This window comes from Petromyzon marinus, chromosome 5 (genome assembly GCF_048934315.1).
Source record: "Petromyzon marinus isolate PM22_M1 ecotype Great Lakes invasive population chromosome 5, UKy_Petmar_22M1.pri1.0, whole genome shotgun sequence".
In the NCBI taxonomy this organism is placed as follows: domain Eukaryota; kingdom Metazoa; phylum Chordata; class Hyperoartia; order Petromyzontiformes; family Petromyzontidae; genus Petromyzon; species Petromyzon marinus.
Window position 1 is genome coordinate 22,111,097 of NC_133671.1, and position 27,880 is coordinate 22,138,976.

The following is a 27,880-nucleotide window of genomic DNA, read 5'->3' on the forward strand; positions in this document are numbered from 1 at the left end:
TTTCCGGCCATTCTCAATCCACAGTTGGATGAGGGACTTCCAAAGCCAAGGTGGGCACGGGTATTTTTTCACGATAGTTGAGTTCATTTTGTCTAACCAGGCAAGAAAAGGTGACCGGGAATCTGGAATAGTTCACCACGCTGGTCAGAGCGTGACCTCGCTCAAGAGGAGGGGGCCAGGAGCCGGCGATGCCGATACCGCGCGTGGCACGGCGGGGATCGCGGCACGGCGGGGATCGCGGCATGGCGGGGATCGTGGTGGCACGGCGGGGATCGTGGTGGCACGGCGGGGATCGCGGCACGGCGGGGATCGCGGCATGGCGGGGATCGTGGTGGCACGGCGGGGATCGTGGTGGCACGGCGGGGATCGTGGTGGCACGGCGGGGATCGTGGTGGCACGGCGGGGATCTTGGTGGCACGGCGGGGATCGTGGCGGCACGGCGCGTAAACCACTGCTCCATCGCTGCCCGTGCCAGCGCTTCAGACAGGTGGTGCTAATAAAGAATGAGGGTCACGTTAATTACGTAACGGCAATGGTAATAATTGTTGTGGCTCGGGTAATGGCGGCGTGCTGGCGGCGTAATTAGCGATTTCCAGCACGCGGCACTGCAGCGAGGGTCGTGGCCCTGGCGGCAATGGGGCCCTGGTGCCGGTGTGCCGGAGTGACGGTGACGCCGTGGCTGCGCGACGCGGGTTCCGCTCGCCGCGCCTTCTTCCCACATCCCTCCCCTCCGACTGCGCGTCGTCCACCACGCCGCTCGCGTGGTGAAGCATGCCCTGTTGTAGGTCATGGGGGAAGCCTTCGCCCAACGATGGGTTGACAAAGCGCCGTGGATCGTGCCGCACTCTCGAGGTCGACGTACCGCTCCGGCGTTCCCACTCTTCTCACTTCCCAAGTTCGACGTTGCCACGTGGGCCTCCCCGCTGCTGCTCCCCGTTCCCAGCCGTGCTCTGCCCTCTCCCTCTACCCCCTCCACTGTTGCCCTCGACTGAACCCCAAGGGTGGCGTGGGGCGAGGGAGGGCGAGGGGGGCGCATCTGGGTCCCTGGCGCCCGGGGGCCGGTTGGCATCGCTTTGAGACATTCGTGGCCGGAGTGAGAAATGCTGGGCCCCCTGGCCCCGTCGCGGAGCCGCTCGCCGTTATTACGGCTCGGCATCAACGGGTCCCCCCCCCCCCCCACGTCCGGCCTTCCAGAAAACGAACGCTCAACTTCAATCGAAAGCTCAACGTAAGTCCGGTGGAGAGCTGGCGCGAGCGCGGGTGTGGAGGGCGGCTGGCGGCGGTGACGCGCACCGTGACGAACGTGGCTCCCTGGCTGCGGCTCGTACCGAGCGACGTCCGACGTTTTGCTCCACGTGCCGGGAGCTTCTTCGGGAGCCGTGAAACGAACGGGTCGGAGGAGCTCCGTGGCCCGCTCCGCGAGTAACCCGCGCGAGGAGCGCCCCTGTGTTCGGCCGCGGCGAAGCGCCGTGCGGTGCCGTCGTCCTCGCGGGGTTCGTTTTGTTGCCGTTGCACGCTGGGCCTCGCGTGTTGTTTAAACGCGCCGTCGCGTACACGGCCCCCCCCAAACAACGGCCCCCACCGCGCCACGCTCCCGGCGACACAGGAAGGTTCCGCGAGCAGAGCGGTGGCGGCGCCGAACGCGAAGCGACCGGCTGAGCGCGTCGCAGCCGTGAACAATAGCGCCCGGCCGCGTCGTGTTTACTACGCGGAGAGCGCGGCGGCGGCGGCGGCGGCCAACATCAACTCGACCGCGCGCCGCCGCCCGCGCCCAACAATTGTGCCCAGATTAGATAGGGGGAGGTGGGGGGAGGTGGGGGGATCAGCAGAGAGGGCCTGCCGCGCGCCGTCGTGCGAGGGAGCGGTCCGTGTGCTGCGCGTCGCTTCTCGTGGCCGTCACGGCTGCCATGGTCTTGCCACCATCGTCCACCGTCGTCGTTTTCGCCGTCAACCGTTGTCGATCGTCCTCATCAGCAGCAGCAGCGTGAGCATTGGGGTACTAATAATAACAATGATAAAAAATAGAAATAATAATAATATCCTTGATTTACTCGGGGGGGTGACTCAGCTCTTCGTCATTTGGAAGTTTGACCAATTCCTTTTTGAACAATGAGAGGTTGGCTTCGTGTGGGAGGAAGCCGGAGAATCCCCACCATGCGCGGTACGAGGGGGCGACACGGAGAGCGCCACCAAGATAGATTCAAGAGTCCGTCGCTGTGCCGCCATCTCCGGCCCACCGCGCAACCCAAGCGTGCAACACCTGGGATTCCCAGACAGGCTCCTATCAGAGTGGTGACCAGGCTGAAGCATGCTTAGCCTTCGGGGCGGGACGGGGCTGCGGTGGGGGGGGGGGTACACGCTCAGGCTGGTGACGTGGTTGTGCTGGGGCAGGCTGTGGCTCGTGCGTGGGGCCGCGCGGAGCGTGGGGACGCGGTCCGCCGGGCCCGGTGAGACCAGACCGAGTGGCGCTGGGCCTAGGGGTTACCTGACGGAGAGATTCCCTGGGGACTGGGGTTGGTGGATCGTTGTGGGATGGACTGTGCCTGCGCCGTGAGCCTCTGTCTCCGGAGTTCCTGAGTCCATTGTCGCCCTGACCCTCTTGAGCCTCTGTCTCCTGAGTTTCCGTCTCCAGAAATTCACGACTCTCCATTTCCACTGAGTCTCCGATCCCTGAGTCTGTGAAACTCCGAGTCTGTGATCCCCTGGGTTTCTGAATGTTGCGAGTGAAGTATCGGAACCATGTGGTGAAGAGGTCACTTGGTCTAATCCGACCCCAATCTGACCCGAATGTGATCAAATTCCAACAAAAACAATTGTGAAGGAACGAGCCCGCGGTGATGCATCTCAACAAGTTACAGCAGCACAGGGCACTCGGGGGGACTCCTGTATCGGGGCGTGCGTGTGTCCGTCTGTGTGGGTATTGTAGTTGGCACAGTAAGGGGTACACAGCTGGTGCATTTGCCAGTCATCTCAGTCAGCCAACCCATGGCACCGTGGTCTGTACCGTAACGTCCTGTCGGCGAGCCTTCGACACTTCACGTGGCCTCAAGGTGCACCTGGCCTGGCACAGGTGCCGTGGTGACATCACCGTCACTGAGTGGAGAATGGCGGCTGTGAGGTATTATAGCAGTGAGCGTGCTGCGCTGCGAACCCGATTCAATTCCCTCTCTCGGCCAACACTAGTGACGATTATCTTGAACTGTTCCTGGGCCTCCCCTAGACTAGCTCATTCTCAAATGAGTGCCTGGTGCGCAGTGTAAACAGTAGCATTGGGGAGACAAAGGCGGTCAGGTCTAGTGCTGGCCACCCACCCCCTCGTGTGCTTGCCCCAAGGGTCTGTTAAGGCTATAGGGGGAATGTTTGTGTAGGTGTGTTGTGTGTGGTTGTGTGTTTGTGTGGGTGTGTAGGGTGTGTGTTTGTGTGGGTGTATAGGTGTGTGTGGGTGTGTAGGTGTGTGGGTGTTGTAGGGTGTGTGTTTGTGTGGGTGTGTAGGTGTGTGTTTGTGTGGGTGTGTAGGTGTGTGTTTGTGTGGGTGTGTGTTTGTGTAGGTGTGTGTTTGTGTGGGTGTGTAGGTGTGTGTTTGTGTGGGTGTGTGTTTGTGTAGGTGTGTGTTTGTGTGGGTGTGTTGGTGTGTGTTTGTGTAGGTGTGTGTTTGTGTAGGTGTGTGGGTGTGTAGGTGTGTGTTTGTGTGGGTGTGTAGGTGTGTGGATGTGTAGGTGTGCATTTGTGTGTAGGTGTGCATTTGTGTGGATGTGTAGGTGTGCGTTTGTGTGGATGTGTAGGTGTGCGTTTGTGTGGATGTGTAGGTGTGCGTTTGTGTGGATGTTTAGGTTGTGTTTGTGTGTAGGTGTGTGTAGGTGTGTGTAGGCCTGGGTTCTGGGTTGTTCTTCGTGCTTTTGGAGTCCCTGACCCTCTGCTCACGATCATTAAGGACCTTCATGATGGTGAGCGGGCCCAGGTAAAACTTCATGGCCGGGAGTCAAAGCCATTCCCTGTACACCTTGGGGTGCGACAGGGATGTCTTCTGGCTCCCACATTATTTAACATCTATTTTGACCACGTAGTTCGTGAAGCCTTCAATAGCTGTACCGGGGGAATCTCAATTTGGTACAGATATAATGGGAGGCTGATCGATGCCCGGGTGCGGTCAAGGGATGGCTCCCTATTGCTCAACCACGTTATGTATGCCGATGATTTGGTAATAGCTGCTCATTCAGAGGAGGAGTTGGAGATGCTGCTGCTGAGACTGGAGCGTGCCACTAAAAGATGGGGCCTTACCATCAGCCCCACCAAAACTAAGCACCTGCCTGGGTATTTTGTACCATCGGACACTCCACCCCCACAACTGCCAATCGGTGATGGGGCAGTTGTGGAGAGAGTGGAGAGTTTCCAATACCTGGGCAGTGTGCGTTGGCTGGGTCATGTAGCCCGCATGCCCAGCCACCGCATGCCGAAACAGCTTTTGTTCGGCCGGATCGAGGGGGCTAAACGGGCGCGGCACAGGCTAGAGAAGAGATGGAGTGATGTTGTACAGGAGGACGTGGAGCTGAGTGAACTTGCCGATGACTGGTACCAGCGGTGTCAAGATCGGCCTCTGTGGAGGAGGCTCGTGAAGGACGCCACTGGGTAGTTGGAGGCAGTCGCCCTCCAACAACAACGGAGGGCAGAGGAGCGACGCTCACAACAATGAGCGGAGCGCCGGGTGGCTAAAGTACAGCAGCTTGGCACAGTAGGGGGCACAGGTGGTGCATCAGCCAGTCATCTCAGTCATATTAGTCGACCCGTGGCACTTGGGTCTGCCCCGTGACCTCCTGCCAGCGGGCGTTCGACACTTCACGTGGCCTCAAGGTGCACATGGCCTGGCACAAGTGTCGTGGTGACGTCACCGCCACTTAGTGGTGAATGGCGGTTGTTGTTTGTGTGGGTGTGTGTTTGTGACCTTGCGTGTGGTGAGTGGGTAGGTAGGTGAGCGTGTGTTTGTGACCTTGCGTGTGGTGAGTGGGTAGGTGGGCGAGCGTGTGTTTGTGACCTTGCGTGTGGTGAGTGGGTAGGTGGGCGAGCGTGTGTTTGTGACCTGCGGTGTGGTGAGTGGGTAGGTGGGTGAGCGTGTGGTTGTGACCTTGCGTGTGGTGAGTGGGTAGGTGGGCGAGCGTGTGTTTGTGACCTTGCGTGTGGTGAGTGGGTAGGTGGGTGAGCGTGTGTTCGTGACCTGCGGTGTGGTGAGTGGGTAGGTGAGTGAGCGTGTGTTCGTGACCTGCGGTGTGGTGAGTGGGTAGGTGGGTGAGCGTGTGTTTGTGACCTTGCGTGTGGTGAGTGGGTAGGTAGGTGAGTGTGCGGTTGTGACCTGCGGTGTGGTGGTCTGAGAGAGGCTGTCTACAGTCATCATACAGTGTGTTGTGAAGCAGAGGATGTTTTTCAGATTCCTCTTCAGAGGGAAGGGACTGATTGCACAGTGCAAGGAATTATAAAACTTGTCTGCAGGAAGCGAGTGTTCGTGGCTGTTGGGGAGTGTGCATGAGTGTGGGGAGCGGTAGCGTAGCGGTTAGCACGCTGCGCTACGAACCTGACGAACCCGGTTCGATTCCCGCTCACGACGGTTATCTGAACCCGTTCTGGACCTCCTCTATGTCTACTCGGCCTAAATGAGTACCTGGTGTGGTGTGTAAACATTACCACTGGGGAGACAAAGGCGGCCGGGCGTGGTGTTGGCCACCCACTTCCTCGTGTGCCGTGCCGGTCTTTATAGGTGCTTGCGAACAGCACTTGCCCTAAAAGTCTGTTAAATGCTATATGGGGGATATTTGTCTTTGTGCCTGCATCAGTGAGGGCATTGTGGGTGCACTACAGACCTGGTGCCCTGGGTTTGATTCCCAGCCACGGCCAACATCAGTGGCGATTATCTGAGCCACTGCTGAACCTCCCCTAGATCGACTCAACCTTCAACAAGTACCTGGTGGAGGCACAGGCGACCGTGTGCGGTGCTGTTCACGCCGCCACCTCAAACCCCCGTGCCGGCCTTAATAGGAGCTTGCTAACAGCAATTGCCCCAACAGTCCAAGCTAAACTGGGGCTCTTTGTGTAAGCTTGCTCATCCGTGCGTGCGTGTGTCTCAATTGGATTTGAGCAGCCGGTCAGAGACCCAAAGCTATAAAATGACAGCAGGGCCTCCACCAGCCAGGCCCTCCCAGCGTGGACAATCGCAGGAAATTGCGATGATGCCATCCCTCCCTGCCTGTTCGTTGCAATAAATAATTATTGTTGATCCACCACCACCACCACCTTTGTGCCGTCACCGAGCGGTTTCACAATCCAAGAAGATCTCCCGTTAGGCCGCGCCTGTTTCTCCGCCTGCGCAATTATAAATATTGCTCAGGCGAAAGGCGTCCGCGGTTGCGCCGCCGTGCGGCTCACCGGTGCGGTTTTTCGAGTCGTGCCGAGCGACTCCTCCCAAGAATTATTCAGCTCCTGCAGAAGCTCTTGGCGCGTGGAGGGGAACGTCGGACGGCGCGCCGAGCGACGTCAACGCAGCGTCGGGGAGCCACGCGGCAGCACGAGGGCCGGCGCCAGTCGAGGGCTCCTCTTCGTTTTGGCCCCCTCCAGGCGCCGGCCGCGGCGTCAACGTGCAAGGCTCGGACGCACGCAGAGAGAGAGGCCCATCCTGCACACCGGGACGCAATACGGGCCATGCCACGGGAGGGGAGAAGGCCCGGGGGGGGGGGGGGGCCTGGTGGTCGGCGGTCCTACGTCTGCACTACCCCCCCGCCCCCCTTAGCAGCGAACCTTCCACACTTCAGGTGATAGCCTCGAAGTCCACCTAGCCTGGCGCAAAGGCTGTGGCGACGTCAGCCGAATGGCAGCGATTGTTATTGCTGCACTCGTGCGTCTGTTTTGTGTTCGTACGTGTGTCTGTGTCTGTGGGTGTGTCTTTGTGAGGGATTGAGGAAGGGGTGGATGCGGGGGTAGGGGACTGGGGGGCAGGAGGAGTGGGAGGGATGGTGGATCTGGAGTGGGAGGGATGGCAAATCCGGGCCCAGTGACCAGGCTGCCCAACTGCTGCCCTGGTCAGTCACCTGTGTTCTTGGCTCCCCCCCCCCCCCCGTGCTTCACCGCCCCGCGTGGCTCTCACTCTCTCTCTCGCTCGCCGTTTCCCCGACGATGGCTCGCCCCCCCCCCCCGACCTCCCCGTTGGGCGGTGCCCCGATCCGCGTCCTGTTTGTGCCGCGTTCCTGGGAAATGCCTTTGTCTCACATCTGGCACTGTCACGGCCGAGACGAGACATACCTCCCCCCGCCGGCCCGGGCTACCCAAGTGATGCTCGCGCGGCAATTAGCGCGACACGGGATCGCCGCGGTTACACCGCTGCCCGCGCACCGCACGTAGCACCGGGATAGCGGCTGTGGTTAGGGTCGTGGTTAGGGCTGCAGTTGTAATAATTGCTTGGGGGTTTTAATGATCAGTTGCGGTTAGGTGTGCCATTGTCACGACCAGTTGTGGGTGTGGTGATCGGTTGTGGGTGTGGTGATCGGTTGTGGGTGTGGTGAGCGGTTGTGTTTGTGGTGATCGGTTGTGGGTGTGGTGAGCGGTTGTGGTTAGCGCTTGCGTTGTCACGAGTGGTTGTTTGTGAGCGGTTGTGAGCCTGTGGCTGCGGCGAGCCATCCTATCGCAAGCCCTCGGTATAAACTCCGCACCTCGCTCCACGCCCCCTCACCCCTCGCCCCTGCGCCGAGCGCTAGGGCACCGGGCGGCGATGTTTGTGAAAAATTCTCCGTGCTCAAAATTCCACAGAGAAGTGCGGCACTCGTAGACCGCTGCTGCTGTGCCTCTCGGATGGAGGGGGTGGGTGGGGGGGTGGCGGGGGGGGCTAGGGGGGGGGCAGGGGGGGCGGTGTCTTCTCATCGAGGAGCTCGGCGAGTGCTCCTGGACGTGACGCGGCGGCCCTTATCGACGTTTTGCGAGAAGAGGCCCGACGTGAACCCGGCCCACAGTTTGCTTGTCCTGATAACATAAACTTTACGCGTAAATCAATCTGCCACGCACCGCACGCGCTCCCCACGCGTGTGATGGTTGGTGATCACGGAAAACCCTTGGACAAAATCGCCCCCCGCTAGGCTGTCCAGTCACACGGCGCAATGCGTGGTGAACTCTCGTGGCCCATGGTTGGGCCCTCTCTGGGCTTTAAGACTCCCCACATCATCCGGTGGCCACTGCCACCGCCGGCCGCACTTTGCTCTCCAAACCCCGCGAGCGATCCAAGCGTCGGATCACCATTATTTATTTACTTCGTGATCTCCCACGCACCGCGACTGCTCCTCCTCCGCAGGGCACCGCAAACCTGGCCGAGAGCCCCCGGACGAGGAGGTATCGGAGGATGAGGATGAGGAAGTGGTGCGCCTCCAATCGAGGGTTCGATTCCCACATATACGGCTAACTAAAATAAAACTAAACTATTTTTTATTTTGCCAGGTAAGGGCCCACTGAGCTATACAGCTCTGTTTCAGAGGCGACCTGGCCACAAATGCTGGCTCGACGAAGTGGCTTATCACGTGGACAGTTATAGCAGCCAAATACTAAATGTGGAGGGAAAAACCAGAGGACCCGGATAAAAATCTACATGACCACGGGGAGAGACACGCAAACTATACAGGGGTCAGGGTCTGGATTTGAACCCACGACCTCTTGTATACCAGGCGAGGAAGTTAACATATCCCAGCCACGACCCGCACGGATCGGCGGCAGCGGCGCTCGAGAAAGCAAATCCCCGCTGCGGGTAATCTGGGATTTTAATTGTCGCTGTCGTGTGAACTCCCCCCTGCTCCCCCCCCGCCCCGGCCCCCCAGGTGAGTCCCCGTTCGGTGTGCCGTCCCCAGGCTACGTGTACGACGCGGAGCGGGGCGACGACGGGAGGCCGCCCCCCGAGGGGATGCCCTACATCGACGACTCCCCCTCCTCGTCCCCGCACGCCGCCGCGCGCATCCGGGGCGCCCGCGACGCCGCCGCCGCCGCCGCTGCCACCAGCGCCGCCGCGCTCGACGCCGGCAAGATGGTGGGTCCTGCCGGGCAGCGCACCGCCTCCCCCTCCTCATCCACCCCCTCATCCCCCCTCCTCCTCCTCATCCATCCCCTCATCCCCCCTCCTCCTCCTCCTCCTCCGCTGGCTTCTTATTCTCATCCTCACCCGAACGCTCCTAATTCTCCTGCTCCTCATTTTCTGCGTATCACTCCTCCTTACAGCACACCTCCTACCGCACCCTCACCTCCTCCTACCGCACCCTCACCTCCTCCTACCGCACCCTCACCTCCTCCTACCGCACCTCCCCACCGCCGTGTTTTGTCGAGCCCCCCCCGGCGCTCGCGGCCGTGCTGGGGATTGGCACCGATGGGAGTCGAACCTCGCCCCGCCGCCCCTGCGAGAGCCGTGGCCTTCGTTTGCAGCGTGCGCGACGCACGTGCGGCGTGTCCGTTCGTCCGTGAGCGGCGATCCCCGCGGCGCTCGCCCGCCGTGCGATCGACGGCGGTGCTGTCGGTGGTGCGCTGGCGGTGCGACTGCACCGGGGGAGTCGCTGGACCGGAGGGGCCCGCGGGCGACGGGGTACGGAGGGATGGTGGCGAAATTGGCACCAGGGCCCCGGCCAACCTCAACACGTACGCCGCCCGCATAGAGGCCTATAGACTCGCAGAGACGCGTAGACTTAGGCAGCGAAGCCTCGACTTGCATGTAGATGCTCTCTGATTCGCAGCGGACATTCGACCACCACGACGGCCAGAATTGTCTGCCGGCGTTATGGTCCCAATTAGAAAAATTGGGAAAATTATCCGAAGAGGAATCAATTGGGATCACACACGCCACAACCATCATCATCGCCCTCTACTCCGAAAACCTGACAAGACCCTCCTGAGAAAATCACAGAGCCTCGTCAACTTCAGCAACGCAACCCTCTTGTGGATATCTGGGAGGTGTGTGTAGCCTGTCGCGTGTGGGGCGAGTGAAGGCTGCCGAGTCGCGTGGTTGGCATGGCCCCCTCTGCAAGCACAGAACCGGGTGCCCCCCTCGCCCATTGGAACGGGGCTCGCTGTCCCCTCTCCGTGTCTCCGGCCCCTGGGCCCCATGCAGTTACGCCGCCTGCACGCTCGGAGAGGCCGCGGGCAGACGCCGTGTGCGGTGTGACGGCCCCGCGCCCCGCGCGCTGCCATTTCTCGCTCCCGCTGAAATTATTTCGTTCTGCAGATAAAAACGATTTCGTTCCGCTGCCTGTGCACCTCGGCACGCGTCTCCCTGCGCCTCTTGACCATGAGCCTCGGGGGACGGGGGTGGGGCGGGGGGGGCGGGGGGCAGGGGGGGCCGTGCTCTTGTGGAACACTGCCCCCTCTGTCTCGAGCGCTCCGTGTTTTTTTCCGTGGCCGCTGCACAATCGCTCTGTAGTTTTCCCCCGAGTCGGGGGCGGTGGTTGGGTGGGCGGGAGGGAGGAAAGGGAGGGAGGGGGCAAACCCCCCCCCCACCCCCCTCGACTCCCTCCCCACCCCCCTCGACTCCCTCCCTCGACGAGGGGACGATGGTGATATGAGCAGCGCTGGGCCGGGGGTACGGGCGGTCGAGCGGAGGCCACGGAGCTCCGTCCCGCCGCGGTGGGGGGGGGCGGGGGGGGGGCCGCTGCCTCCGCTGCTGCTGCTGCCACTGGCTGCGTGGGGTGCCGGGCGGACTTGGGGAGTGGTGGCGGTGGGGTGAGGGGGGCGCTGCGTGGGCAGAGTTGGACGGGCGATGCGGGCGTTGGCGTTGCGGCGCTGCTCCCGACGCCGCTGCCGCCGCATGGTTGGTGCCGTGCCGCGCGTGCCACGGCGGTGGTGTGGTGACGCGCGGGTGGCGGTGGTGTTGTGCTACGGTGGTGGTTTGGTGATGTTGTTTACATGTGGGAGCAGTGATGCCTACGTTGTGGTTTAGTTGTGGTCACGGTAGTTGTGCCACAGTGGTTGTCGTGCCACAGGAGTGGTTGTACCACAGAAGTGATTGTGCTACAGAAGTGGTTGTGCTACAGAAGTGGTTGTACCACCGTGGTGGTTGTGCCACAGTGGTTGTCGTGCCACAGGAGTGGTTGTACCGCGCGTGGTGGTTGTGCCACAGTGGTTGTTGTGCCACAGGAGTGGTTGTACCGCGCGTGGTGGTTGTGCCGCAGCGGTGGTGCGTGGCCCGGTGGACGGCCTGTCATGCTCGCCGGCTCCCAAACGGGCGCCGCACCGGAGGGCGGCTCGGGCCGGCACGGCCGCGTCCCGCACAGCGGGATGCGGCGACGCTGCGGGAGGGGGAGATTTGCGAGCGGGGGATCCACGTGGAGCCGCCGTCGCGCCCCCCGTTTCACGTCTACCTGCGCCCGTTAATTAATTAACCCGTGGGGGAGGGGTGGGGCCCGGGGGAGGGGGGCCGCGCCCTGCTGTGGACGGCTCCGCTTGAAGCCGTTGGATATGGTGGTCATGGTGGCGATTGTGGTCGTGGTACTTGTAATTGTGTTAGTGAGGTTTGTGGTCGTGGTGGTGGTCGTGGTAGTGGTCGTGGTGGTAGTGGTCGTGGTGGTAGTGGTCGTGGTGGTGGTAATCGTGGTGGTACTGGTCGTGGTGGTAGTGGTCGTGGTGGTGGTAGTCGTGGTGGTGGTACTGGTCGTGGTGGTGGTACTGGTCGTGGTGGTCGTGGTGGTGGTGGTGGTTGTGGTGGTGGTAGTGGTGGTAGCGGTCGTGGTGGCCGTGGTAGTGGCGGCAGTGGTGTTGGTCGTCTGCAGTAGTTGTCATGGGGATGTGGTGGGCAGGACGCGAGGTCTAAATGAACGAAGCGATGGGCGCCGCAGCCTCTCCTCGTGCGCCCGGGGTCCAGAGAGCCACGGCAGAGAGCTCGCGCTGCGGACTGTCTCCCGAGGACTCTGCGAGCTTTCCCGGCAGACCTCGGGCGGAGGTTTTTTCCGCGTCGTCTCGCCGCACGCCGTCCCTGGGACGTCGTCGACAAAGCGGAGGAGAGAGCTGGAGAGCCGCATCCCCGCGGCGAGCTTGAACCTTCCGTTGCACGCGTCCACCACGAGCGCTTGGAGTTGTGGGGCGGAGAGAGGGGGGAGTGGCTGGGTAGGAGTGGAGAAAAGGGGGTGGGGGGGGAGGGTTGGGCAGTCGCGGGGAGCCGTGGAGGGGGTCCCACGTTGCCTGCGGGGAGAAGTGGCGGAAGGTTCACAGGCGGCAGCGGTGGCTGACGAAGGTTACGCTCCGCCATCTGCGGTGGGGACCACGTGACCAGGGGGAGGAGGAGACCCGTGTGGTTCCCCCTCCGCCGGGAGCTCCTGTGCATTGCGACGAGGTCGTGGCGCTTTGTCGATGAGTTGGAATCTCACCGCGAGGCCCTCGAGGCAGCCTGGGAAATAAGCAGCGCCGCGGGGCGAGGCGTCGCCGAGAGTCGATGTGCGTCGCGTTCCTTGTGGCGCGTACGCCGGCACTGTCGCCGCATCCTAGCTCTTTGCGGCTACGCCGACGTCCGGCACGTGCCTGGAGCTTCTTCGGCGACTAAAACAGCTCTCCCGGCACGTGCAGCGAAACGCGCGGTGCCGTCAAACGTCGCGATGCGGCAGGACCCTCCTGAAGGAGGGGTCGTGAAACTCGCTCGCGTCTGCGGTACGTCACGGCGAGCGACAGCGCTCGGCGTGGCGCGCGGGACTCGTTGAGCTGTCGGCGTTCACCTCGGAACGTTGAGCTGTCGGCGTTCACCTCGGAACGTTGAGCTGTCGGCGTTCACCTCGGAACGTTCAGCTGTCGGCGTTCACCTCGGAACGTTGAGCTGTCGGCGTTCACCTCGGAACGTTGAGCTGTCGGCGTTCACCTCGGAACGTTGAGCTGTCGGCGTTCACCTCGGAACGTTGAGCTGTCGGCGTTCACCTCGGAACGTTGAGCTGTCGGCGTTCACCTCGGAACGTTCAGCTGTCGGCGTTCACCTCGGAACGTTGAGCTGTCGGCGTTCAACTCGGAACGTTGAGCTTTGAATGTTCATGCGACCCCTGCAAGTGGCGGCAACTCCGAGCTCTGGCGGGCGAGCGAGGGAGCCGTCAAACTCCCTCGGCTCTGTGACTCATGGCGGCAGATTGGAGATATCTGATGCACAAACGACGCAATGCCCGACCCACAAATACGAAGGAGCCATCGCAGCGGCGGCACACGCCGCTTTCTCCCGACGCGGTTGGCTGGCCTTGACCACCTGAACGTGACGTCGTAGTTGTCGCTCTGCGTCAACATCGGCCGCGGTACGAAAGAAGAAGTTGACTGCTCGCTTTACATCAAAGGGGAAACTCCGCGAGCGTTCGTTAAACCTAGCGCTCACGGCTGAGGAGGCGTGGGAGCCGACCTGTCGGTCACGGCACGTGCGTGCGTACGTGTGTGCGTGCGTACGTGTGTGCGTGCGTACGTGTGTGCGTGCGTACGTGTGTGCGTGCGTGCGTGTGTGTGTGCGTGCCGGTCGCGGTTCACCCGAGCCTGCGACGTGAGCCTGGCGTGGGAGGGTCGCCCCGTGCGGCTCTCACGACAGCCGCTTTGCCCGCGACGCCGCCGCGTGACGCGCGGTGACTCGAGAACTCTCCCTGAAGAAGGGTCGTTGCCCGAAACGTTCCCTATTATACATTTATATTCCTCCTGAGGGGCCACTCTTAGGAGAGTTTAGTCCGAGGGATCCCCCTGAGCCCGCCGCATGGACCAGGCCGAGGCGACCGCCGCGGTCGCCGCTCGCCTTCCTCGGGGCCACGGAGGAGACCGTCGGCAGCCGTGCGCCGTTAGCAAGTTCCCGGCAGCGTAGCCTCCACGCGGAGAACGCACGGACACGACCGGCTGGCGCCGGCGGCGGTGTGGGTCGGATGGGGGGCGGTGGCGGTGCGACCGGAGCGAGTCGCCCGTGCCGTTGTTGCCGACCTCACAACGGTGGTGTCGGTTGTGGCGGCGGCGGCCTCCACGTCCGCCCAGTCCTGGATCTGCCGCGGTGGCAGTGGCGCTGCCCGCCCATCGGCAACTTGAGCGAGGGCCCTGCCACCATCCCACCCCTTCCCCCCTACCCTACCCCCGCCCTCATTAGCCTCCCGCATTGTCCCGTGCTGAATGACAAAAGCCGTTAATTATGCAGAGGAAGGGGATCGTTTGACGTCCGTGCGGGCGGTAGGGGGTGGTGGGGCAGCACCCTGGCGGTGTTCGCGGGGGCTCGGCAGCTCGGTCCCCGCTGCCGGCGGCTCCCCGGGGGCCGCGCCGCCCGGCTCGAGAAGCCGCGGCGCCGCTGGCCGTTGTCCGCGCACCGCCCCGCGTTGGGCGCCCTGGCGGCGGTTGGGACGAAAGGGGGCGGCCGCCGTCGAAATGGGCCGTTGAACGCCGTCGAGATGTGATCGGCCGCAGCCGCTCCCCGCCCGGGTCCGCTGTCACGTGGCCCGGGCCGCAGCGCGGGCCGATGGGCACTCGCGGCGTCCGTCCCGACGATCGTCTCGGCGGCGGCCCAAGGGTCGCCCTTGCCAAGAGGGGGAATTTTAATCTCGCTGGACCGGTATCATTCGTAATGATTTACAGCACCCTGCGGCAAACCCCCACGCTGTGCGTCGTGGGGGTTTGTTTGGCCATACTTCACTGCACTGGCCCACGCGGGTTGCTGTGTTTGCCCTTGGGCGGCACTTGGCGCGTACGTGAGCACGCGTCACGGCTGTGTGGGGACTCCTTTGCAACGCACATGAAGACAAAGACCCCCCATGTAGCCCGAATAGACTGTTGGGGCAAGTGCTATTGGTGAGCACCGATGAATGCTGGCACGGCACACGAGGGCACACTGTGCCTGGCCACCTTTGTCTCCCCAGTTGCTGATGTATACACACCCCGCTGGGTGCTCGATTGAAAACTGAGTTGAGCTAGGGCAGGCTCAGGATTGGTGCTGAGATCACTCGCCGCTGATATTAGCCGCGGTTGGGGTTTGTTGTGCAGTGCCAACCGCTCTCCACGGACACACGCACACCACAGACGTGTGGTGCTTTCATCTCGACGCACGCACACACGTACACACTGATATTAGCCGCGGTTGGGGTTTGTTGTGCAGTGCCAACCGCTCTCCACGGACACACGCACACCACAGACGTGTGGTGCTTTCATCTCGACGCACGCACACACGTACACACGCAAACCACAGCCACTGTGAATCCATCTCGCTACTGCACGCACACTCGTTGCACACAGTCACGATCGTGCAGCATTCATTCACTAATTCGTACAGTACCAATATGAACGTTGCACGCCAGCCACAACCCGTTCGGACAAAAGCCTCTTAGCAAGGGAGACCTGGGGTCCATTCATCTCCGCGTGCGAACACGCGCGCACGACAGCTGCGTGCGTGTGGTCTCCTTCTGCCGGGATGACCTGCGAGTTCACTCCGTTCTGGGGGTGCTCGGCACCGGCGTTCATCATCGCCGCCCGGCGAGCGTCCGCGGCGCGCTACCTGCGGCGGCGCTGCGCATCTCGCGCCCACGCGGCCGCCCGCCGCTCCCTCGCTCCCTCGCTCCGAGCCGACGAGCGGTTGGCACCGATCGATCGAGGAGCCACAGCATCGCCGGCGTCCGAGTCATCGGCATGGTCTATCCGCTGCCGGATGAAAGCCTCCCGAACCGGCAATTCCCTCGCCGTCAGGCGATCCAGCAAGCCATCCTGCACCCGCACACGGGACGATCCCTTGGCTGCATCTCCGCGTTCTCTCCTTCAGGCCGCCACTCGTCCAAGTTCGGTCTCTCTCCGTGCCAGCGACGAGTCCTGCCCAGGCTCGCTCGGTTTGCCCCGCGACAGTCGCGGCTACGCCTCCTGGCTCACGCTGCCATTCCCCCCCCCACCGAACCGGCGCCCGCCCACTCGCGTCCGCAGCGCCGGGACGGCTCCACCCTGGCTCTGCCCGCCGGCTGAGGTCACGAGAGAAATCCACGGAGCTCTTAAACATCAGCAGGGTGCGGACCAGCCACTCGCAATACGTTCCACTGTGGAACGTCATAGATTTTCGATGGGCACACCACATCCAGTATACCTCCTATCGCCGTGGCTGCGGCTACCACTAAGTCACGTGCAGCGAATGTTCCGTAGGGAAAAGCGAAGCCCCGCGTGCTGGCACCGTTTGATTGGCCGATCTCGCTCCCAGCCACGACTCGTGAAAGCGCTGATCGCTCCGCTTTTCACAGCGGCCTCCAGGGGTTTGGTAACTCGCGGCAAGGCGAGCCGGGGCTGGTGGGGAGAGGGCTCCGCTCTCCGTGCCACTTGGTGACGAGGAGACAGTTTTTTGCGGAGCCCTCATCGTGAGCAGTCGTCGAGAGAGAGCGTCGGCAGAACTCATCGCATCCGACGCTGCCGCCGTTGGCAAGCGAAGGTGGAGACAATTTTATTTAAAAAAACACCCAAGGAAATTCTACTTTCATTTTTTTTAATTTGGACAAATTAAATTTCGCGGGTACGGCGTAGAATAATAAGCTAATGTCATTACGAGCAGCTGAGCCAAGAGTGCGGGGCGGACCTCCCTGGAAGATGGAGAGAGCGGGGCGCGGCCCCGCATCACAGTAATGGAGGTCTTGGCTCCGCACCAAATGGTGGAGAGGGGGGTATGGCGCGTTCGAGAGTTGTCTGAAACTCCCCCCCCCTCCTCCTCCTCTGCTTCCACGCCCGTGGCCCCTCCTCGTCCCCGTGCGTCCCCTCTCCTCCACCCCCCCCCACCCCCCACCGTGTCGCGTCGTTCCCTCGCCGCCGCGCGGTTCCTAGGCAGCTCGGTGGCTGCTGGCGGCGAGCCCCCCCCCCTTCCCCCGGCGCTGTTTGCCGGTCGTCAGGGACCCGGTCGTGGCGGTGGTGGCAGGGTGGGCGATGGTGGCGCTCTCGTTGTTACGCTCGCCCGACTTGACGCGCACGGTTTGGGAACGCGTGGCCCCGGCGCGTGGAACCCCGGCGCGAGAGGACTTCACATTCATCTACATCCTCCCCTTGGTTTGCGATCTCCCTTCTCTCTCACGTGTGGCTAACGGCCCCGGTGTGGCTGGGCGCTCCGCCGACGATGAAGCGCTTCGTCTCCTGCGGGGGTCATCCCGGTGGCACGTATACCCCAATGTTGTTCTCCTCCGATGTGTTTGCCACTCGGTATCTGCAGCGTTATGATTTAGACGCCGCTGTCACTTCCTTTTTCTTTCCTGCAAAACGGCTTCAGGCTGACTGTTCCTTCACCGCGTCTCCACCTAAACAGAACGTGACGATGAGACGGCAGTGCACGTCGGAGATGGTTTTTTGTGCGACTTTGCGGTTCATAAACGGCCCTCCACATTACACATCACCCTGCCTCCCTCACACAAACGTGGGCTCACTCACTCACACACACGTGGGCTCACACACACACGTGGGCTCACTCACTCACACGTACATGAGCTCACTCACTCACACACACACATGTGGGCTCACTCACTCACACGTACATGAGCTCACTCACACACACACACATGGGCTCACACACAAACGTGGGCTCACACACACACACACACGTGGGCTCACACACACACACACGTGGGCTCACACACACACACACGTGGGCTCACTCACACACACGTGGGCTAACTCACTCACACACAAACGTGGGCTCACACACACACACACGTGGGCTCACACACACACACACGTGGGCTCGCACACACACAGACACACATGTGGGCACGTGGGCTAACTCACACACGCCCTGCCTCCCTCGCTAAAAACCCAACACGTTCGTCAATAACACGACTCGAAAGGGAAGATAACAAGTGGAGAGGGAGAGAGAGATGAATCGGTGACATTTTGGGAAATGGCCCGGTGTCGTGGCTGAGAGACACCCACAACCCCTCTCTGTCTCTCTGTCTCGTTCTGTCTCCATCTCCGTCTGAGCCTTGACTCCTCCTTCGGTGGCTCGATCTCCACGATTGCTGTCTCTGCCTTACGGTGTCTCTGTCTCACTGTGCCTGTGTCTCTGTCTCACTGTGCCTGTGTCTCTGTCTCACTGTGTCTCTGCCTTACTGTGTCTCTGTCTCACTGTGTCTCTGTCTCACTGTGTCTCTGTGTCTCTGTCTCACTGTGTCTCTGTGTCTCTGTCTCACTGTGTCTCTGTGTCTCTGTCTCACTGTGTCTCTGTCTCACTGTGTCTCTGTGTCTCTGTCTCACTGTGTCTCTGTCTCACTGTGTCTCTGTCTCACTGTGTCTCTGTGTCTCTGTCTCACTGTGTCTCTGTGTCTCTGTCTCTGTCTCACTGTGTCTCTGTGTCTCTGTCTCACTGTGTCTCTGTGTCTCTGCCTCACTGTGTCTCTGCCTCACTGTGTCTCTGTCTCACTGTGTCTCTGTTTCTGTCTGTCTCCCTGTGTCTCCGTCCCCCTGCGTCTCTCCGACTATTCACCATCTCCACCTTCTCTCCGTCTCTCTGTTTGACTGCTGCTCTCTCTGCGGCTCCGACACTGCCCTCACTACTTCCTCACTTCCAACTTCCCTCTCTGTCTCCCGGAATGCTTTTCATTTCTCCGCTGTCACCCTCATCATCACTGAAGTCTTCCCGTCTCCCCAAATGCCCTTTCTACTTTGCAATCTATCCACATTCTCTGCACGTCTCCTACCTGTCCCCCTGTCGCTATCTCCCTGCCTGAGCTTCTCTCCTGGCAGGTGTGTCCCTCTGCCTGTCTGCCCGTCTCTCTCTCCTTGGCTTCCCCACGCTCATCCCACGCACTCTGCGACGATGCGCCCCCTGCAGGAAGGGCCCCGCGACGGCGAGGTGGCAAACAATGCCAACGACGTCATCATCAAGCAAGTCGCCCATTGGCCGAGTTGCCACATCTCAGGGCTGTGCGAGAGGGGTATGGTGGCAGCTTGCAGGGAGGCCTTCATCTAGCAGTGGATTGACCGTGGCTGCTGCTGCTGGTGATGATGATGGCGTTGTGTTTTCCGCCGCAGGGGGAGGGCGAGCTGGAGAAGGGGATGGAGATGAGGAAGTGGGTTCTCTCCGGGATCCTGGCGAGTGAGGAGACCTACCTGTCTCACCTGGAGGCCCTGCTGCTGGTACGTGCGAGCTCTACCCGCTGCTGGACTCGCCATGGGAGGCTGTCCGCCGCACGTGTGGGGAAACGTCCAGGACGTTTGAGCAAAGACCCAAGTGGGGGACTCGCTTTCCCTCCCGCCTTTAACAACATCACGAATTCAACTTACGAATCTCGGGGTGCTTTACCTTTGACCCCTGGTTCCGCTTCACCTCCCTGGTTCCCCCGTGACCTCTGAGGCCCTCCCAATGACCCCCGAGCCTCCCCAAGTCCCCCCGGTGACCCCCGAGTCTCCCCAAGTCCCCCCCGATGACCCCCCTGGTTCCCCCCCGCAGCCGATGCGGCCGCTGAAGGCGGCGGCGACGACGTCCCAGCCGGTGCTCACGGCGCAGCAGATCGACACGATCTTCTTCCGCGTGGCGGAGCTCTACCAGGTGCACCGCGAGTTCTACCAAGCGCTGCTGCCACGCGTGCAGCAGTGGAGCCATGCGCAGCGCGTCGGGGACCTCTTCCAGAAGCTCGTGAGTGCGACGCGCGCACACACGCACGCGGCTCCGCGCACTCACGTGCTGCAAACAAGGACAAAGGTCCCCCGTGTAGCCTTAACAGAGACTGTAGGGGCAAGTTTTGTTAGCGAGCACCTATAAAGGCCGGCACGGCACACGAAGGGGGTGGGTGGCCAGCACCACACCCAACCACCTTTATCTCCCTAATAACGATGCTTATGCATCGCACCAGGTACTCATTTGAGGCTGAGTCGACCTAGGGGAGGCTGAGGACCGGATTAGATAATCGTCACCGGTGTCGACCGTGAGCGGGAGTCGAACCCGTGTCGCCAGGTTCATAGCGCAGCGCGCTTACCGCTACACCACCACTTCATCGCAGTTGACTGCACAGCGTTGACGGAGTGAGAATGTTTGGTTCGAGGGAAACGATGATCATCCCGACTGTGACCCTCATCCAACCTAGGCCCAGGCCTCGCCCGGTGCAGCGCATCAACGTCAGCACTGTAAGACAAAGGTGGCGGCCCGCTGGGGTGCTCGCCACACCACCTCCTGCACCGTGCCGGCCTTGATGGGCCCTCGCTAACAGGACGCGACCCAGTAGTCCGTTAAGGCTCTAGGGGGATCTTTGTCTTCATTTGTGTATGAAGAGGCCTGGGTGGGGGTTACGGTATGTATGATGTGTGCACGCGTGTACGTGCGTGTGTGTGTGTGTGGAGAGCCTTGTGTGGGAGGGCTCCCCTATTGGAATGTGCGCCGTGATTAGGCCTCTTGTTGTGATGGTATTTCACTCTCGGGAAAGGTTAATGCGCGCGGAAGTTGTCACTCCGCTCGGGATGAGTGCGCGAGGCATTGCGAAGGCTGCTGGTGAGGAGGGCAAGCGTGCTGGCGCCTGTGCGATGGCGGGCGCACCTCAGCGTGTCGTGCCTTTGTCTGTTTGAGGTACACGAACCCGGTGACCTGAGTTCGATTCCCAGCCATGTAGGGTGTGTGTTTGTGTATGGTGAGATGAATGCATCGTATGTATGTGCGTAGGGAGCCTCAGCGCAGTGGTTAGCGTGCGGCACACAGTTCCCAAACCGTGGCTAACGTCGGTGGCCAGAACCACGTCCAGGCAGCTAGACGTGGTTCTGGCCACACCAACCCCTCGTGCTCCATGCCGGCCTTAATAGGAGCTCGCTTACGGCCCTTGTCCCGAACAGAATGTACGGCCACGCAGGGGACCTTTGTCTCAAATCGTTGTCCAAATATTTCCTCTGCCGTCATTGTCGGTGACGCCCCTGGCGATTCGGTAATTACCAGAAGTGCCGGGCGTCGTAATAACTCTGCGGTGCGGGCGGCATCCGTCGGCCCGGCGCCCCCCCGGCCCCTCCCTCTCACGGTTGACCTTTGACCCCGAGCGGTGCCTTTGTCAGAGTTGAGCGAAGGTCTGTGAAGGCCGCGGCGGCGCAGGAAAAGTCTGTGGGACGAAGCGACGCCACGGCCATGAAAGAGGGAAAAATGCAACGGGGGAAACGTTTCGGGCACCGGCCCTTCTTCTCCGTAGCAGAGGGGCTGTGATGATTGCCACCGGTACATGACTCGTGTGGACGGTAGATATTTCGTACGGAGAAGGGGCCCTTGCCTGAAACGTCGAATATGACTTTGTTCCCTCGTAATAGGGCAGCGTTATTGACCAATGCGTGGAGTTTTTGTTGTTGTCCGTGCTTTGTGCGCCACTGCCAACACAGCAGCAGCAGCAGCAGCATCACAATTCATCTTGTTTACTGGTGACGTACACCATGGACGTTATGGTGATGTAGGTGTTTACTTTCGGGCAAATCCCAACTCGTACGCCTTGTTTAGTTTTCTGTTTCCTCCGCGCGGCGCACAGCCGCCTCTTGCCGTTGTCTTCGTGACGCAGGTGTGAGCAGGCAGGGGGGGGCCTCTGGAATTTAAACGTCCTCCTTGGAAGGGGGTGGGGGGGGGGCCCTGTGGACATGGGATGAGGTTGATTCTTTTTTCTTCCATAAAACTGTCGAGGATGTGGTGGGCGGGGAGTGTGGGGGGGGGGGCGGGTGAATAACGGGCGGCCGTGCCGCGGCCTCCTCGTAAAACCCCTGGCAGAAAGCGGCGGCCATTTCCACTTTTATTATTTTTAATGCGCCGCTTTATCTTAAGGCCCGGCCAAACGCCCCCCCCCCCCCGCCGGGAGCCCCCCAACATAACTTTACTGACACCCCCTCGAGAGGCGGAGTGGAATGAGAGAGCAACAGAATGCGGCGAGGCCATTGTGTCGCCGCTTTCCAATTTCGCGAAAATACGGACAAGAGGTGAATTTTAACAACACACAAAGGTGTGCTGCTCACGGAGCACGAGGTCGAGGCGCTGGCTCCCATCATGCCGTGCGTGCACGTCCTGTGACAATGCTGCCGGAGTTGCCGAGACAGAGATCACACATTAAATAGAGCGGTGCGCTTCAGACTCACGGATTTCCTGGCATTTTGGTGTTTGAGATGATGGCATAAAATCAAGCGGGCTATTTAAAGCATAAAAAAAATGTCAAAATAGAGCGAGGGGACCCAACTGAAAGATGTAGCTGTCCATACTAATTACGTTTCAGCGGCAGACTTAATTGGTGATGTCTGTGAGGCCTGCCAGGCATCAACAATTTATTACCAGAAGTGGCTCCCTGTCACTCTGTGAGGCTGCAACCTGAGGTAAATAATATTGGACGTATGATCGGAAGAGTAAGAATCCGTCACGATAGGGAAAGAGGAGAGAGCAGTACATGCGTCGACTTGAGTGGTGTAATGATTGTTGCTACGCAGCTGACAAACACCAGGAAGACTGACAAATTCCCCGGCACAGCGACTGCCCATCCTGGGGAACACCTGGGACAGGTGGCAACTCTGCACGCCGGGCGAGGCCTGCCTGCAGGGCCCCAAATCCAATACGGCACCCTGCCGCCCCACCTCGCCCTGTCACCGTCGCCGTGGGCAGTGTTCCTCGTCGCCCACTTGGCCGTGAGCGCCGGCACTTGAGTGGGATCCATTTATTTATTTATTTTTACCGAGCGGCGCTTCTCAGGCCACTCGTGCAGACCGTCGCCTCCAGCAAGGCTCCCCCCCCCCCCCACTGGCGCCGGGAGCGCCGCTTAGAGTGAGCGCCACGAGGTGGTGCGAGATAAACGCCCGGTGACGGTTAGACATCTCCGCCCGCCGACAGCCGGCAGGGTGGGGGGGGCGGGGGGCTTGTCCCTCCCAGCCGCCGGCCCATGTGCCGGGCCCTGCGGCATGAATTTCCGTGCCGTGTTTGTGGACAAACGAGGGCGCCGTGTCATTTAAAATTGTGTCTGTGTTGATGGCATAGGGCCGAGTCCTGCTGGGTCAGAGCAACTCGACCCACGCCGTCTTCAAGTTGAGAGTTCACATCCTGGTTGATGGCCACTTCCGGGCACTCGCTCTCCCATCGCTACTGCCTGTGGTCACTGTTCCTGAGAGCCTCACTCCCTGATTCCCCCACCCATGTTGAGGACTCGAGACTCACTCATCCACACTCCTGTGCAGCCAAACATCACTATCACCCCACTGCAGGTCGCAACAACCCATTCACCCACTCACTCATACACCCACAAGGACAAAGATCCCCCGAATAGCCTTTAACAGACTGTTAAGGCAAATGCTGTTATATCGAGTAGTTGCATCTATGAAGAGCAGCACGGCACACGAGGGGGTGAGTGACCAACACCACACCCAGACCCACTCGCCCACTCACTGCTGCTCACCTCACTTCTCTTCTTGATTCTTCCCTGGCACCGCTTCACTGTGGAATTCCCTCTCCCGTCATTACCATCGTCCCAAGTTCTTAAGATAACCTCGCTAAATTCAACAAACACTAACTTTTATTGATTATACCTTCAATAGTGCGGTTTGTTGCTGGCTGCTTGGCGTTTTTGCCCTTGGGGCTACGATTCGCAACCACACTCTGGTTATCTCATTCGGAGGTCTTCGGGAAACATTGGAGGATGGGTGAACATGTAAACTGCTATAAACAAAAAAAACAGGTATCTTTCTCACAAGCAGGATAAAAAATATCACCGTCAGCCAAGTTCCATCCACTGCTAGACGAAGGCCACCCCCACATCGACACAGTTCCTCGCGGTTCCACCGTGCCCATCGCCCATCACCTCGCTCCCGCGTATAAGCGGTCGCAGCATCGACGGTCCCCGGCTTTTCCTTCTCTATTCGGCTCGGAACTATTTGTACCAACGCTCGCAAAATGTTTCCGTGGGTGAAGTGGCGATGTTGGCCTTCTAGGGGGCCCCTCGGGGGGACCTCACGCCGCCTCCCGCCCCCTCCCCGATGGGCTGGGGGAGCGGGGTCCGTGGGGATGGCGGTGGTCTCTGCACCTCCGGTTGGGTCTCGTGTTCCCGCCGCTCCGTCATGCCGTCACGAACTTCGGGCTGTGGCTCCCCGTGACCTCGTCTGTCACCGTACGTGTGCCCGCGTCGTGGTCGGCGCGCTGCCCCACAAACCCCGCGACCAGAGTTCAATTTCCGCTCGTGGCCAACATCCGTGGCGAATATCTGAACGGTCCTGGGCCTCCCCTCGGTTGATTCATCCTGAGTGTCTCGTGCGGTGTGTAAACGTCAGCAGCGGGGAGATGAAGGCAGTCGCGCGTGGTGCTGGGCCCACCACCTCTCGAGCTGCTCACGCACAGTAGCAGTGCAGTCTGGGCCTGGCTTGGACCTATATTCTATTTGCGTGAACATCGCCCAGATCTCTGCACAGATTATCCCAATGGCTCCACAATTCTAAGAGTCGAGCTTAAAAAAAATAAACCACACAGCTCAAATGTTCACAACAGCTGTAATAGTTTTTTTTTAATTCCAAATGGGACATCCCCGGTGAAACTGGAGCAGAACCGCAGTGCGACCCCACCGCATATCCCGCAAGCCCCCCCCCACTCCCCCGGCAGTAAACGCAGTGAGCAGCTTACCACGCGGTGCTGATGCACGGCGACTCCGGATTGGTGCGAGGCTCCGCTCACAATCCCCCCCCCCCCCACTCCTGCTCCCATCGACCGCCTGCGCTAATTGTTCGTGGTAATTGGGAGCGCGGCGGAGGGAGCTGGCCGACGCCGGAGTGCACGGCGGTGCCGCGGCCTTCGCCGCTCACGTGGAGCGCGACCTTCGCCTCGTGCTCACGCCGGTGCCGTTACAGCCACCGCCGCCGTCGGCATCGCCGCTACCACCACCGCCGCCGTCAGCATCGCTGCCACCACCACCACCGCCACTGTCATCGCCACCACCGCCGTTATTGCCATTACCGTCACCACCGTGCCACCGCCGTCACGACCACGGTGGCCACCATCTACGTCGTCACGGCCCCCGCCGACCACGCCTTCGTGTCCCCCTCACTCCTGCAGCAAAGGGCCTTTGTCGGTCCAATTGCGAGCTTGCATTTGTCGTTTTCCTCGTCGTTCGGTGCTTCCCTCCCCTGCCACTTTCTTTGCCCCCCCCCCTCCTCCTCCCCCTGCTGGGCGGCGGCGCGAGGTCGAGCGGGGGGCCACGTCTGACACGCCACTCGGGATGCGGGCGAGCGGGATCTCCGTGTGTGCGTCCGTGCGTCTCTCCGTGTATGTCACCGTCCGTATGTTTCTTCGTGGGTGTCTCCATGTATGTGTGCGTGCGGGTGGGCGTCCGTGTCTCCGTGCGTGCGTTCGTCCGTGCGCGTGGGGAGCGGCAGTGTCGCCGATAGCGTGCTCTGCTTCGAACCTGGCGACCATTCAAGTTCAATCTGAACCGGTTCTAGGCCTCCCCTAAGTTGACTCTGCCTCAAATGAGCACATGGTGTGATGTGGAAACATCGGCATTGGGGAGACGAAGCGTGTGGTAGACCCCACATGGTTATTTGTATGATGTGTTTGTGTGGAGAGCTGGAGCGTCGTGGTGCATATAAGCTCCCTTCGCTACAATCCCGACACCACCCGAGTTCGATTCCCAGGCTGTGCACGGCACAGCCCGGAGATCGGCCGGGACCTGCCAGGTTGTTTTGGTAACTAGCGCCCAATGGTGCCGCGTTTGCCAGAGCAGAGCCAAAAATATAAAAACAAAAACCTCAAACGTTCTAAAGCTCGAGTTTCCTCAATCTGGGTTCGCGCCGCGCGGTCCGAGTGGAGCGGCGAGCACCACGCCCACGGCCAAACACGTGGGCGCAGAGCCGGCGGCGGCGGCGGCGGTGCCGGCGGTGGCCACGGAGGAGCGGCGCGACGGGGCGGCTACAGTGAAGCTGGGAGCAGAGGGCACTGGGAGGGCGTGGGCGGGTAGGGGGTGGGGGGTGGGGGGTAGGGGGTGGGGGGTAGGGGGTGGGGGGTGGGGGGTGGGGGGTAGGGGGTGGGGGGTGGGGGGTGGGCGGTGTATCCGGGGTGACCTCCGACCCGCGAGCAGCACACAAAGGAGAGCGTGGGGACCGCCGACGTGCGGAGCCTCTCATCGATTCGGCCGCCGCCTCCCTCGGCTCTATTTTCTTGGCGCGCCTCCTCCTCGTCACGCCACCCCTCCTCTGCAACCGCACCTCCTTGAACTCTTTCCCCCGGCGTGTTCCCCGACGAGGCTCGCGCCGGGCCCCGCCGCGTCCCTTGTCCCCAGGGCGCTCACGCGTGGAGAATCGAGCTCCGTCCGGTTGCCGTGGCGACGGCGCGCCGGAATATATAATTATTAAATCCCCCCCAGCTCCACGACCGTTTCCCCTTAATGCGTATTTACACCTCCACCTTGGCGGACGTGCGACGGAGTGGGGGGTGGGGGGGGAGGGATTAATTGCGTCTGACGCGCGGTTATTTCTGCGGGCCGTGTCTCGGTTCTCGCGTCGTGATCGCTACCACGACGACGACGACGCGGTGCGACTCATCGGGCGGTGCCACCGGCCTCGCCGCTCCTGATCGCTCATTCTCACCGTGCGCGTGTAACCCTCCGCCGTCTGTCAGCCCGCCCGCCCGCCCGCCCGCCCGCCCGTTCCCCCGGCGCTGCCTCTTTGTCTCCTCTCCGCCGGCTCGGACGCGGATTTCTCTCCCTCCGCCGTTCAGTCGCCGCTTTCTCATCCCGCGCAATTCGCTCCGCTCTACTCAACGTCGCGCTTTCACCAAATAACACCGCGGTTTATCTTTTTTCCATTTCCCACGCCTGCACGCGTGCGTGCGCCTTTGTGTGGGAAAATTTGAATGTAGCTGCTGCCCGTGTTGGAGTTCCCGCCGTGCGTGCGGCGGTTGCCCTCTTCGTTAGTTTTTGATAATTTTGCGCCATTTCCCGCGACTCTCGCGACCCGGCCGGCGAGGCCCCAATGAGCATTTCCTGCGGCCTGTTCGCCAACGGCCTCTTCTGCGGCGTGCACGTGCAGGCCAGCCAGCTGGGCGTGTACCGCGCCTTCATCGACAACTACAAGGCCGCCGTGGAGACCGCCGAGAGATGCTGCCAGGCCAACGCGCAGTTCGCCGAGATCTCCGAGGTCAGTGGCCACCGCCGTCGGGGCGGGACGGGCGCGACTGCTCCGGCACACGGAGGGCGGCTGGAGAGGTGCGATGATTGGGGTTGGGGGGGGGGGGAGCGGGAAATTTGACAGGGAGGAGGGGGGCTCCGTTCGTTCCGTACACCGGTGCCCTTGCCACATCCACGCTGTTCGCGGTGGTGATGGTGGAGAGGTCACGGCGGCTGGGTCAGCAGTGGCGCCGTGGTGGCGGGGGGGGGAGTAGAAGAGAGATATGGAGGAGGAGACACGGGCGCGAGGTTAGGGGTGGCATGCGAGAGACACGGGACACACAGGGGTAGACGGGGCGAGACAAGGGGAGACATGGGGGAGAAACACAGTGGGGGAAACGGGGGGGGAGACATAGTGGGAGACACGGGTAGGTGGAAGAGAGATGAGGGGATGCGCACAAAAGAAGCGCGGGGAGCCCGGGGTCGACGAGGAGGGACGCTTGCGAGAAAACCAAATTAAGAAAACGAAACCGTTGGCGGAAAATGCCGGTTCAGACGGTGCACACGAGGACAGGGAGCGAGCGGGGAGGAGGAGGAGCAGCGGAGGACAAGGGCGGCGTCGCGCGGCCGGCCGCTCGCTCAGCGCCGTGACGGCGGTGGCGGCGGCGGCCGTCACGGTTCATCGTTTTTTCTTTTTAATTCCTGCGCAGAGGTCACCCGCTCAGAGGTCACCGTCCCTCCCGTCGATGACGCGGAGGAGGAGGAATCCATGTTTTCTTTTAATTTCCCCCCTCCCCCCGGACAAATTTTAATTCCGATAATATTCCTGTAATGAACCTGGCGGCAGATGCAACACCGTGGGTAAACGAGCGAGTGTCACTGAG

The 27,880-nt window shown here is 61.3% G+C and overlaps 1 protein-coding gene across 4 annotated transcripts in view; it reads left to right on the forward strand.

The window, feature by feature from the left end:
• The window catches only part of LOC116939258 (active breakpoint cluster region-related protein), a 61,645-nt gene that overhangs the window by 14,358 nt on the left and 19,407 nt on the right, over positions 1-27,880 (forward strand). For 3 of the 4 annotated variants that reach the window (XM_032947452.2, XM_032947449.2, XM_032947448.2), the window contains exons 2-5: positions 8,838-9,043; positions 18,955-19,059; positions 19,373-19,558; positions 26,920-27,027. In XM_032947452.2, coding sequence (XP_032803343.1) covers positions 8,838-9,043; positions 18,955-19,059; positions 19,373-19,558; positions 26,920-27,027 — 605 coding nt within the window. The remainder of the gene's footprint in view (positions 1-8,837; positions 9,044-18,954; positions 19,060-19,372; positions 19,559-26,919; positions 27,028-27,880) is intronic. The other variant, XM_032947450.2, reaches the window with a different exon arrangement.